The 14,363-nt window shown below is 36.8% G+C and overlaps 1 protein-coding gene across 1 annotated transcript in view; it reads right to left on the bottom strand.

The window, feature by feature from the left end:
• Window positions 1–2,880: 2,880 nt before the first annotated feature.
• LOC145992324 (uncharacterized) overlaps window positions 2,881–14,363 on the bottom strand; it is a 603,163-nt gene continuing 591,680 nt past the window's right edge. Inside the window, exon 13 of the mRNA XM_083128705.1 lies at window positions 2,881–6,506. Within this exon, the coding sequence (XP_082984831.1) occupies window positions 6,317–6,506 (190 nt within the window). The 3' untranslated portion in view covers window positions 2,881–6,316. The remainder of the gene's footprint in view (window positions 6,507–14,363) is intronic.

Here is a 14,363-nt window from a genome sequence, read left to right as displayed (position 1 = left end):
CGAGGGTTTGCCTGGGTATTCCACAACTGAAATTTATTTATTTGAAATTCCTGAATACCGGAAAATCAATTTTACAAGATATCAACACGGGATATGAAATGAAGAAAGACTGTCCAGTGACATCTTGTGAAATGGAGAGAATACTTTCAAAATGCAAAGACAAATCACAAGGCTCTGCTACATGAAAACATCGATAAATGTCTAGTATATTGAAATGTTAATGTAAAAGAATAACATATTGATTAATGCATTGAAAAGATGTTTCCAACAAGATACATATATTATTATAATTGCAATATTGCAGTTTTTAGAGCGAGCCTCCGGACAAAGGAATGTGTGCAATATAAACATTTTCTTACATGAAACTAAAAACATTTGTAAATTAGTATCTTTTTCGTGATCCTAAATAGCACAATATATAATTGTGTTCAGAAGAGGACAAATGGGTGGTGGACTATATATATCAAAGCATTCGAAGATTAATATGGAACAGGGATGTACCTATGAAATGCAAGAAGGCAATATATAACACATACTATGTGCCAATAATTATGTATGGAGCAGAGACTTGGACAATGACAGAGAGAGACATGAGAAAGATGCAGGCAATGGAGATTAAATTTTTAAGGAGTATATTGAGAAAAGACTAGAAGGGATAGAATAAGAAATGAGGAGATCCGACAGACAGTGGGTGTGGTGAAGCTTCGGGACAGGATAGATCAGGCACAGATGAGATGGTTCGGACACATGAATAGGATGGATGCAGAAAGACTACCAGTAAGAGCTTACAATGCACAAGGAGTGAGAATAAGGCCAAGGGGGAGACCAAGATGTCGGTGGAAGGAGCAGATAGTGGAGAGTGTTAGAAGAGGACAAGATTGAAACACCGTGGAAAGAGAGGAGTGATGGAAGACCAAGAAAAATGGAGAGACTTGACTTCTACGCCGACCCAGCCAGAGGCAGGAAACTGTGAACGATGATGATGATAATTGTGTTCAGTGAGTTACTGATATTTTTACTTTACGTGTAAGGTGTACAGAACCTTAAAATATGTTCTTTAGAAAATTTTTAGTGCATATCTTGGCCTCCTATAGTGCATATTTTGGCTCTTTTAGTGCATATAAATCTGGCCCCAAATGTGATACTCGGAAAGTCAGTTTAAGCAACTGAAGAACTAACCACACAAATACATGGAACAGCACAAACAGCAAGACTATTGATAAATCAACAAAGGACTAAATACATGAGTCACAAAAAGTAACCCCAGGAGGCAAACATTGGATTGATTTGCTTTATTTTACTTCGCTTTTTGTGTTACTTTTGGCTAATTTGTGAAGAAGGGGATAAGAGATGATATGATGAAATTGATGGACACTCACAAACATCTATGCCCCAGCTGGAATTTGAACCTCTTGGCATCATAGCACAATTTTCTTAACCACTCCACCACTGGGGCCAGCACAAACATTCGATGTAAATGTTATGCACTATGAAGAGGTTAATAGGTTCAAATACTTGAGCTCCTAAAGAAGATATCAAAACAAGACTTGTAGAAGGTAATAGATGATACTATAGTCTAAAACACATTTTATATCTAGAGCAATAAGCAAAAATATGAAAATAAAAATATATAAGACTATGGTAGAGCCAATACTGATGTATGGGAGTGAGACATGGACCGTAACAGAAAGTGACATGATGATTTTAAATACAAAAGGTAAGAAATGAAGATATTAAGACAAGTCTATGGACCAGTGGTAGAGAATGGACACTGGAGAATAAGAACAAATTAGGAACTGCATGATTTATACAAAGACTTGGACATAGTAGCAGATATTAGAAGAAAGACTACAATGGTTAGGACATGTAAGGCTGGATAAAGACAGATTGTTAAAGCAAGTGTTGGTTGGTAGACCTGGAAGAAGGAGGAAAGTAGGAAGATCGAGACTCAGGATGTAGAGAGAGACTTGAAGGAGTTGAAAGTTAGAAACTGGAGGAGGGGAGCAGCAGATAGAGAAGAATTGGTGAAGATCCTGAAGGAGGCCAATGCTTTCACAGTGCCGTGAAGCCAAGCAGTGCTTCAGTAGGAAGATTTAAAATATGGACTGTCTCTCTGTCACTTACTTTGCATTTGTCCACGGCTGCAACAGATTTTGGAGTAATGAAACGTAGATAATTTTTATTTTCTTCTGGTGGAGCACTTGAATCGCGATGAAATTTCGAGATTATATTCTTCAGAGTTCTAAGAAGTTTTGTCACTGCTCCCTGAAGGGTGTGGGTAAATTCATTACTCTGGAATATTCGGACAGCTGCTTCCTAAGCTCCTCTTGCTCTTTCCTAAGTACTTGTATCTTTCCTTTTTCAATAGAACTGCATCTTCCCATTATGCACGCTGGTCATGTTATTATCTTAACTTAGGAGAAATAGTTCTTGCCACTGATGATCAATTTGTAAGTACAGTAGAATACTAAACTGTGTATCGAATTTTATGTTAGTAAAAATAAATACTTAATTATATTAGCATATCACTGTTACTCCTTTGAGAGATGGCCTAAACTCTTCAAACTTAAAGTGCTTTGCAACAGACCTTTCCATTGTTGGATTGAATTGAAATTTAACACAGTTTATTTGCATGATGAATGGCGAAATAATTAAATAAATAATAAAAAAAACAGTTGTAAACTAAGGACCACCCTAAGATACGCACAGATACTAGGAACCCATACGCAAAAAAATCAGGCCAAACCAAGACTAGTTCCATGCCTCAGCACGTAGAGCTGCATTTTTCACTTTAATTTCTGCATAGTACATCACCTGTGTGTGTCAAATTATAATGTAAGATAAGTTGTGTTTTTGTAATAAAGAAATCCAATTGTCACAGGTACATTTTTATTACATGCAAGTGTGTGCACATATTTAGCAATAAATAAGGTATTTACCCTGAACATCTGGAAATTGCTTTTACAAGAACGACCTCTGCAATGAGATCTTTACATAATTTACAACCCCTTCCCAAGGAAGGAGAGAACACAGTCTCTATAAACTCACCCTCAAATTGATTTCGGTAACATTTCTATGCTTTTAACACATGTACATTACAAAAAAAAAAATTCAATACAATATGTATACCTTGAATTAGTGTAAAAATATCCTAATACAGGCAAACTGATAACATGCGGAAAATTAATACTGAAAGAGGAGAAACATGGCAAGACTGATTCAATTCCACACATTGGGAAAAATAACATACCTCACTCACATATGATTCCTTTGCACATGTACCAATACAATAATGTGTCCGTGATTATAGAGATAACAAGACACTATAGATATTTAACATTACAAAATATTTATTTACAGGAAAAAAATAGGAACCCAGTAGGTTTTTACTAGAATCCAGTGGTTCAGAAGTGATGAACTTTGATTCCATTAGTGTAAACTTTTAACAGAAGAATTTCATAGAACAAGGACAATATTTGAAAATAGAATGGTATTGAGTAGCTGAAATTGGATATTCTTTCCCAACTTGGTGTGTGTTATAATTATATGCACCTAGTACTCTACCAAAATAATATTTGTTTTGTTGGTAAAAGATATTATGCATTATATTCAAAACCAGCAGTCATTTTTAAAATTCAGGTTCACAAATGAAACTATTTTCTGTGTCACTGGTACACGTGCAAATATCTTTGTGCTAAAGTGTGCTTTATAATTGCTTCTACAAATTTGGACACTTTTCAATCTTTGATTTGCTTTGCAACACCATAAAAACATAGAATACTCATAAAAATAAGAATGCAGTATCAAGTAATTAATTCTAAAAAATAACGAATTATATTTATTTCACCATTATTTTAACTTAACATATCTCATCCATGCTTCACGTTTCACACCACTACTGCACCTGGCATGCCAATTCACTTCAGCAGCACATTTTAAATATAATAATTGAAAGTTAACAGAACCATAACAAGGAAAAAAAACACAATTATTGAAGTCTCCAGCCTCATATGTGTGTCATTCTTAGGGAGATTTCACACCTGTGCCAAGCAGCACTCAACACAGGTCGCTTGAGAATTTCAGCAAACGCAGGCTTGTGCGGCACGTCATGCAACTACGGTGTGAAACGTTGCTGCTGATTGGCTCATTCCCAAGCGACATGTGTTGCCTGTCACTTGTCGCTTTGGTTTGAAATCTCCCTTAAACTCCACAACCTTCATACTTGCTACAAGTTCGGTTGCATGGAGGAATGCGTAGAGTAATATTCTAATATCAAACAATTGATTTGTAATGGAAACAACTTACTTTTGCACTTGAAAATCAAAAGTGTAATGTGGCCAAACACACTGAAAGGAACACAAAAGTGGATCAAAACAAAAATGGTACAGGAGTATGAGAACAACTACAGCACAGAAAATTTGGTGGTATTATGGTTTCCAAAATGTAAATACCTTGGGTTTCAGCATGATACTATGGATAATAATAATTATTCAAGTAGTTTGTAAATATTTGACGGTATATAAAATTCCAGTGAAATAAACTTGCATGAAGAAAATATTAGCATCGTCTAATATACAAACATGGACTTTAATATTCCTTGTCTACAATTGCAAACAGTAACATATAAAGTAAAATTCCTTAGAATTCTGCACATTAATGGAGACCATAAAAAGTTTGAAGTGTTTCTGTAAGATATTATAATGATGAAAACAAAAGAACCTATTCCTAACTACAGAATAGCCATGCTTATAAATTTAACCTCATCTCTTCTACTTTAGGCTCTGTTACATTACAATTTGTCAAATAATACCAAATTGAATTTTTCAGTAATTGGAATTGAAATACTCATGTAGTAAAAGATTGAGTAAAAGATTGGATACAGGGACACAGTTAAAAAATGCAAGGCCCTGAGCGATTTATATCAGATGGTTTATATACATATGTATATAATGTTTCCATATTTTGAAAATAAGAATAACTTCTGTACCTCACATAAATTTATACTGTAAACGAAACATTAGTGTGCAAATTACTATGACATATACATACTGTCTTTTGAGGCAATATACAAGATCCTTCAACGACAAAAATCAACAAGTTTTAAAAAGGAAATTGCTACTAGTAATCACTTTGTAAGTTTTTCTTGTTTCAATTGCATGTCATTATTTAATAACAAAGTAAATAAATATTCATATTTCATAAAGACAGTAATGCATCAAGCAGTGACTACCAAAAATATTTCAAGAAATCAATAAAGCAACATATTTAATAATGATATTAATTGTACTTCACTTTCACCTCCATCCACATATCCATTTTTAGCATGCAAGGGGCCATGTGCAATTTTGCACAGGTTGGATAAAATTAATATTACACTGTCATTCACTTCAATACCTTTTTGAAAACGTTCTCAATTCAATACTGATATGTTGTGAAGAATAAGTTAAATTATACATAAATTATTTAATAATACCATTATTGTGCACAACATTATATACCCAATAAGCTGCGAAGTATAAAAATTGTAATTTTCCTGATATACTATTACTCTTCCTATACTGCGAGAACTTTAGCAAATAAACTTGAGGTATAATCATTCACCACTTAAATAATTCAAGTGCAAAGTTTTGATCTAACGTTACAGCACTGCACCTGATCTTTGGAATGAGAAGACACTAGATAGAAATATTACAACTTGGCAATGAATATTCGTTATTTTTACCTTCTATGCTCAATGAAAAACTTGTTTTGTTTTTGAAGTCCGTAAAAAAAGGAAAGAAAGAATCAAATAATTCAATCCACTAATCCCAAAGACAAATATTAATATGTATTAATATACACAACAAATAACTTCTTAACCTATATTCCTTGAAAAACAAGGACTAGGGAAAATTTTACATATTGTTCTTAGGTCTTTGGTGCCAAAGCTTTCTTATTTCACTAATAGGGTTCACACTATTATTATTCACACACGTGCACACTGATATTCTGCACACTGCCTTCTAGTGAAGAAATAGTTTTGTTTTCGTTAATATATTGTAGCTTGCTTCTCTTGAATTAAATATCGTTTATTTTCCAATTGTTCATGTTATTATGTTAATATAAGTAGGAGAACATGCTGCTTTAAGTGCACACATCGTTGTGTAAAAACAACATTTATCTCTTCTTTATTTAAAATATCTCCTTCGTTATTTCTGGTATTTAGAATGTTGCACTTTTCTCAACTTCAATCGAATGTAACAATCCGACTAATTTATTTTGACATCCCTGCAAATAACTAACAAAACACAGTTCACTTTGCTTGCAAGCATTCTCACTATGTCACTAGGGTTAATAAGGTGATAAGTGAAAGAAAGAAATTAATTAAAAGCTTTGGTGCAGAACCACTTTTACCCATCACAGTCTTCACAACGGGTGTTGGAACAGCAACACGGTTGTCAGCCTGGACTATCTGGGACTTCCAACGAATAATGTATTCCACAGGTATTCGACTCATTGATCGCAACCTGCAACAACAACAACAAAAATTGATGAATAAGAATTATACATACAACATAATAATAATAACCTTGTTAGCAAGCAACCTTTAGCCATAGGTTGCTCTACCACCTTACTCTTGTCATTAGCTACATAGTTAAGAGCATACAGCCGGCCCCCGTGGCAGAGTGGTTACCATATCATGCTACGATGCTAGGGATCCTGGGTTCAAATCCCGGCCTGGGGGTGGATGTTTGTGACTGTCCATTCATCAATTTTATCATGTCATCACACATCTCCATCTTCGCAAATTAGACAAAAGTGGCACAAAAAGAGAAGTAAAATAAATCAGAAAAAGTTAAGAGCATACACGGATAATATAAGGATGTATGAATACTGAAAAAGGAATAATGAAGACAAAAGTGCAGCAGGAACAAAGACTTTCATATACATGAACATTTAAGGAAACACCCTTCGATGATAGTAATTTTGAAATTTCAAAAATTACACTTAATGAAAAATATGAATGGAATAAAAACTAAAGTGAAAAAACAAATATGTAATGTATGTCATGTAATATAAGACTACTTGTAAGAAAAACCAATATAATACGAGGGGTGTCCCATAAGTAGCGAGCCTAAACTAGAAGAGAACAGGATGGGACCACAATAGCAACCTATTTTTCTATGTAGTCTTCCTGCAGGTCCACACACTTTTGCCAAAGCAGTGATTTTATCCCAGTCTCATAAACGCTTTCCTCAAGGCTTGCAAAATAGTCACCCACAGCACTGATGAGGTCATCATCACACTGATAACGCACACTGCCCAAACCTTTTTTCAGGTTAGGGAAGAGACGAAAGTCTGATGGAGCAAGATCAGGTGAATAAGGGGGATGTTCCAACAATTCGAACCCACAATCACGGATGGTTCTCATTGCAACAAGCGATGTGTGAACACGTGCATTGTCCTGGTGCAGAATCACCCTTTTAGAGAGCTTTCCCCATCGCTTAGTCTTCAAAACATCCCGTAATTGCCTCACCAGGGAAGCATAATGCTCTCCGGTCATGGTGTTTCCCTTTCGGAGATGATCAACCCACAAAACACCCTTAGAGTCCCAGAAGACTGTCGTCATCACTTTCCCAGCAGAGGGACCGAACTTTGCCTTCTTTGGGGGTGGGGGAACCAGGGTGTTTCCACTGTTTTGATGCCTGTTTTGGCTCCGGTACATAGCATTCGGCTACCCATTTCTTCACTGTAGCAGAGGATGGAGCATCCTCTCCTAATGTTGTCACCATATCCTCATGGATTTCCTTGCGACTCAACCTCTTTTTCAACAGATAATTGATCACTGCTCACATCTCTTCTCTCTTCACTTTTCTGACGTTACGCACTTAGCACACTTCTAGCTCCTGCAAAGACGTATAGGATGGTTCGAACTGGACACCGCTTTGCATATACGCTTACAAAGAATTGCTATTTCAAATCCTCAAATTATTTTCAGATTGAACTATGGGAACCCTATCAGGCTCACTACTTATGGGACACCCCTCGTAGTTACAATGATCAAAGTCTTCAATTATTTGCTGTTGTCTCTAGTAAGTGCCTCTTTTGAGTCCTGCATGATGGCCATGCAGTCTAAGACGACATGCTTTGGGCTCCGGCTACAGGGCGTGAACAGGTTCGAGTCTCCTGGGAAAAGCATGACAACTTTTCTCCTGATATTTTGTTCTGTGTATGGGACCGGTCACCACCCACCATCATGAGGAAATTGGGGAGCAATGAATGAGCAGCTTAACCCTATCGTGGAAATCTACGACGACGACAGGGGGTTTGTCGTGCTTACCACACATCACCCTGTAACTGGTTGCATGATCTCCCACTTCGAAGTGAGGCCAGAGGTCGGTAGGTAGGTTCTGTGCCCTCACAGGCTGTTGCGCCTCAGGGATTATTATGTAAGTGCCCTATTGGAAGCCATGGTGGTCCAGTCAGTGCAGCAACTAACTAGTACTTAGTCATATCATAAATTCTGTTACAAAGTTAATAATGAACTCCAGGCACAGTGAGCAAGCTAATGTATTAATATTTGGATGTTACAAATATACAGGTCTTGCCACCACAGAGCACCAATCACTGTTCAAAATGGCCACCTCTGGCCTTCACACAGGCCCGAAGTCTCCGAGGCCAGTCATCGATTGCAGCACGCACAGTCTCGAGGGGACTCGCAAGGTTTGGATGCATATTCCTACAGACCATGCCCTCCAAAACAGACCACAACCTGTAGTCCAATAGGCTGAGGTCAGGACTACTGGAGTGCCAATCAGCCGGATCAATGAAATCAGGTACATTACTCTGAAGCTACTCCTGTGTGGTCTTTGCCTTGTGGGCCGGTGCTGAGTCCAGCTGGAAGCTCCACGGCTCATTACTGAACATGGTACGGGTCAACGATTTCACAAGTGGCTGGCTCTAACACTGTCTCTTGGAACACTTTTGCAGATGTTTTTACACCATGTTCACAGAAGTGCAGGTCAGTTGTGCTATCGTACGAAACGCCCCACCAAACCATCACTGAGGTTGGATGATGGCCTTTGAGGATCCGTGGTGTGTTTTCACGAGCTTCCTGGGATGTCGAGGCATAAACATGGTCGTTTTGACGATTGTAAGATCAGGGTGGCTACAAACAAGCAGAAATGAAATTCCCTGACTTTTCCAAGTTTTCCAGGACAAATTTTACATTTTTCCCTGACAATTACAAACTAAACTAAATCGATGTTTTTGCAAATGGAAATAATAAACTCATACAGATCCAGGTATGGATGGATTTGTTAAGTACCAATATTATCTTCTATGAAATTGACTTAATTCTCTATTCTCTATGATTTGAATTCAAACAGCAAAATAGTAAATTTGGAAAATTATTACAATTCACAAGCTACGGAAGGATTACGGAATTTTATCATACGCAGTTAAGTTGATAATAAAATACTTGATTATTTTTAAAGTTACGACTAAATGAGATAAGAGTGAAGAGTGATTGAATAAGAAATACAATTTGTAATTTATCAGTCTCCTTATACATTCTCAGAATTATATGTTGATATTTCCACTGAGGTTTGGAACCCTCTGCTTGTGCAAGAACCATGAGTGCGGACTCATTTTTCGATGCATAAAGCTACTTCTCTCTTCCCTGTAAAGCAAACAACTTAACTCTTGCATATAAGTGAAACAATTGAATTGTACAAAAGAAAGTAGCATATTTCCTTACATTATCAATGGGATTTCTGCTTCAGTACAGTATATCCAAGTGAAGTACTGTGAAACTGACAACATGCAGTTATACCATTATTGCTGACGAAAAGGATATGTAGGTAATAGAAATTTAACACAAGGAATTTATAGAATTACATTGTATAGGTACCTGATTTAGCTAACCACACATTAAAACAGGAACACTCTGTTAATAACAGCTTCTGAAAGTTCATATACGAGAGGCATCCTGAAAAAGCTCCAATGGTGTCTATACGCAGCACTAGTGTTCGGAGAGCGATACACACACATGCAGGCAGGAAGAAGTGGCATGTAGCTGTAATCTGGTACAGGTGCAATGCAGCCGTTTTAGGACAGTCTTAGATTAAGGATTGCAGCTCTCATAGAGTCTCCCACCGACTGTGATGTAGCTAGCCTACGTGTAGTAATCAGATGTTTGCATGCTCAGAATTTGGCACAGAGCCAAGAGCAATCATGTGAGGTGTGCAGACCGGAAGTTGTCAGTGATAGTATGGTCAGACAATGGTGCAGACAATTCACGGAAGGCCAATCGAATGTGCACAACCCCATACAGCTGAGGACACGCGGGCCCCTTGCATCACTTTAGGTGAGATATCTTGAACCACCCTGTACAGCCCTGGCATGCATGTACCGACTTTCATCTCTTTGTTCAACTGAAGAGGTTTCTGGCAGGACAAGGATTTGACAGCTACACTACGGTAGAGATAGTTCCAGTCTTTGCTGTCAGACACATATGTCATGAGCATACAAAATTTATTGCCATGCTATGACAAATGCCAGAACAACGGTGGTGATTTTGCAGAAAATTAGGTTAGGACTCACTGTTACTAATGCAATAAATTACAACTGATATTCTTGTTTCATTTGTGCCTAATCGGTAGGGACTTTGATTATTTTTTTTTTGGTGTATTTTTTTTATTTTTTACTATTTGATGTTATTTTTCCGAAAATTCACATTTTCATTTTAGTGCATTTTCTGGCAAATATCTGAAATTATACCTTCATGGTGTTTTTAAACTACTGTTTCAAATTGTAGGTCACAGGCCTACACCTCTTCGTGAGAGTTTGATATCTTGAAAGTTATTTTGGGAAAGTAATTTTCCATACCCCCTTTTCAATTTTAAGGTAAGGGTTTTAGATAATGGAATTTTCCCCATATATACTGAAGAGTGCATAATGACCATAAGTGGCGACACACCCAAAAAAATTAAATCAATCAATCTAATGTGACAGATACCGATATATTATAGCACCAAAAATTGACATTATCTTTTTTGACTTGTTAGTGTTACGTTTCCCGAAATTCGTGTTTTTGTTTTAGAACATTTTTCTGCCAAATATACCAAAACTAAATACTCCATTTTGCTTTTAAACTATTATTTTAAATTGTAGGTCACATGGTCTATGTATTTTTGTGACAGTTTGATATGTTGGAACAGATTTTTGAGGAAGTAAAAGTAAAGTGCTCCCCTGCACTTTGCCATGAAGGTGTTTAGGGGTGTGTTAAGACCCCACACTTTCTTGATCACGGCTGAAGGTGGGGGTGATGTGATCAGCACCACGCTCCTGGCTACCTTTATCCCTCAAAGTTTCCTCCCGGTACATGCTTGATATGATGCTGGGTGGGCTCTGGAGCAGTTTGAATCCCGGTTCTCCCCCACAGGGGATCGACCCCGGGTCTTTCGCATGGTAGTCAGATGCCCTAACGACTGAGCTCCATTATTTCTCGCTCGACAAATGCTGATGGTGCGCACTTAGCTTGATAATTCAAAACACATCTCACGCGACAAATACTGAAGATGTGGCTCCCGTGTGACGGTAGATAGGCACTCGATCTCCTGTTAGAACCCTGCCACTTTGCTCCGTGATGCAAATGGTTTTAATAGAAGTTGAAAAAATCGTGGGGAATACATGATTTAACGTGGCTGATAATAATTTAATAATAATTTAGGAAATTTAAAAAAAATTAAATCTCAAAAAACGCCAAACAATTCGCATTTTATGCCAAATTAGCATTATTTCAATACTTCGAAAGGGTGAAAAATGTGTTCAGACATCACTGCACATTCATAAACACAACTTTGGAGCAATTACCATTTTTCACGTTTTTTGCATTTGTGAAAAATCAATGTCCCTACTAATTGGAAGTTACTTTCTGGCCACCCCTCGTATAAATCAGTAGATGGAAAGTGAAAATTTAGCAGGACTGGCAGAGAAAAGTCAATTCTTCAAGAAAGTGATTTGCTTTTATGATTGAATGATTCGAGTAAATATATTAAAATATTTACATATTTATTATTCATATTTTATTTCATAATATTGGACATTAACTTCATTCATTGAGAGATTAATGACCATTTCTCAGGAATTTAAACAGACAGGACAAAGAGTGGCATTAATTTCATTGCAATACTAGTGTTGCAGTAAATTTGAGGTTGGGAGCATCCACTTGCCAATTTTTATAAAGTTCACCAATGCAGATTTATGTTTCACTTCTTTGTGATAGCATTCATCCACCTGATTTATACGAGGGGTGGCCAGAAAGTAACTTCCAATTAGTAGGGACATTGATTTTTCACAAATGCATAAAACGTGAAAAATGATAATTGCTCCAAAATTGTGTTTATGAATGTGCAGTGATGTCTGAACACATTTTTCACCTTTTTATCCCATTTTGTTGGATTTTTTTTCATATCTAAGAATAGTGCAATATCATTGTAAACGTATGTTAAATTGTGCAAAATCACTAATACGTCAGGATGATTAAAGAAAACCTTCGTAAGCACTGCTACATTAAATAAAGTGAAGTGAGCCAGAAGAGTAATAAAATTCCAGCAGCATATTTGCAGTCTAAAGCTCTTCTTGTTTATGCATGCAATTTTTGTTGGATGTTGCAGTCCCAACACATCCAACAAAAATCAATTCCATACGAGTGCCACGCATGAAATTTCTGTCGCATGTTGTAATGAGATACTTTGTCGGGTGGCGATATTTGACAAAAATCGTATGTATCAATGGAGCCTATTTGTTTCCATGTTCCTTCAGTTTGTCCAACAAAATGCCTTACTACGACGCATAGGCATAGTTAGGTACGGGCTAGGGGGGCTAAGCAATCCAGAACCAGCCATTAGCCCCCCTACCCCAAATGCATGCATAGGCATAGTTAGGTACGGGCTAGGGGGGGCTAAGCAATCCAGAACCAGCCATTAGCCCCCCCCCCCAAATGCATGTGATATATGCATAAAATTATTAAGGAAAGAGAAACTGCACACATATATTAGATAATTGATAATTCTCATGAAACTTTCATGTATTACTCTTGTGGTGTGGAAGTCACAGGTAAGGAAAGAATTTCAAATTATGTCCTAATGTAGAATACAATATAAGTTGAAGTGCATGTGCCTTGTTACGGGGACCATATGTTCCAAAACAGATTTCAAAGAAAATATATCACTGTTATTTCTTTTGATCTTCCACCTTGGAGCGCTAGGTAAACATTGTTACATTCAAACAATAGTGGCATTGCAACCAGTGTTTACATAAATGCAACCTTTCAACAATGAGTTCCGACAATTGTGTTTCTTTCGAACATGATAAAGAAAAGCAGTCATTGTTGACACTTACACAGAATAGCAGTTTTGATAGGAAAAAGGAGTCGGTTCAAAGAATTGAATTTAGTTTCTGTGGATTTGTATTGCGTTGGGAAAATTTAAAGATGTACGCCAAATGTCGCATGAATGTGTTGCGATTCTATAGAAGCGATTCAATCGTGCATAATTGTTTTATTAAGTGGTGATCACTACATCAGTTTATTGGCGAAATCACTCTTTCCAAGTCTCTTGTGTGTGTTACAGCGCATCACCAATATATATATGCAGATGTGCCAGGTTGATATGGATTTTTCATTGCAGCACGAAGGCAGTGCAGTTGAAAGTTGTGTTCAACTCTCCTGTTAACTGGTGAATCTTGTGGATCACTTCTTGGGATGCTGCTCTAGAAATCTTGGAGTCTCGGTATAGATTAATTCTTCTGGAGGTAAGAAGAAGCTTATTTGTTGTTTCATGTAACCCACAGGAAGATTAGCGTGGAAGGATACATGCTTATGCTGGTTGAATAACAGCAAGAAACCTTAATCACCTTTTGGAGATTGGAAATTATCGGAAAATCATTCTTTCATGTTGTGCTCATACTGTTTTAAAATCAAGGCAGAGATGAAGGAATGATCATTTGTTTTAATAGAGAGTCTATTAATAGTAAAAGTCAGGCATCGAGCAAACAAGCTTAGACTATTGAATTTCAGAAAGAAATTTAAAGAAGGCATAGGCCAAGTGATAATATAAAACCTGCTTCGAATATCACAATTAGTTTTCTTTTGAAGTCACTTGGCCAGGGTTATATAAAAATTATTTGGTCGACGATCATCATTTAAAAGCCTAGATTTCAGGATAATTAAATAATATATAATAATAGATAGCAACTTTATACATCCGTCATGCCATCATTTATTAGTTTCAGTTTCATTCAGACCCTGTTTTCAGGCACAAATGGTAATTATTTTAATAAAAAAAATGAATTTATCCTTAAGCTTACAGGGAGACCAA

The sequence above is a fragment of the Lepisma saccharinum genome, chromosome 9 (assembly GCF_977018435.1).
Source record: "Lepisma saccharinum chromosome 9, izLepSacc3.1, whole genome shotgun sequence".
In the NCBI taxonomy this organism is placed as follows: domain Eukaryota; kingdom Metazoa; phylum Arthropoda; class Insecta; order Zygentoma; family Lepismatidae; genus Lepisma; species Lepisma saccharinum.
Note: the sequence above shows the minus strand (reverse complement) of the source record. Positions and strands in the feature narration are given on the sequence as shown.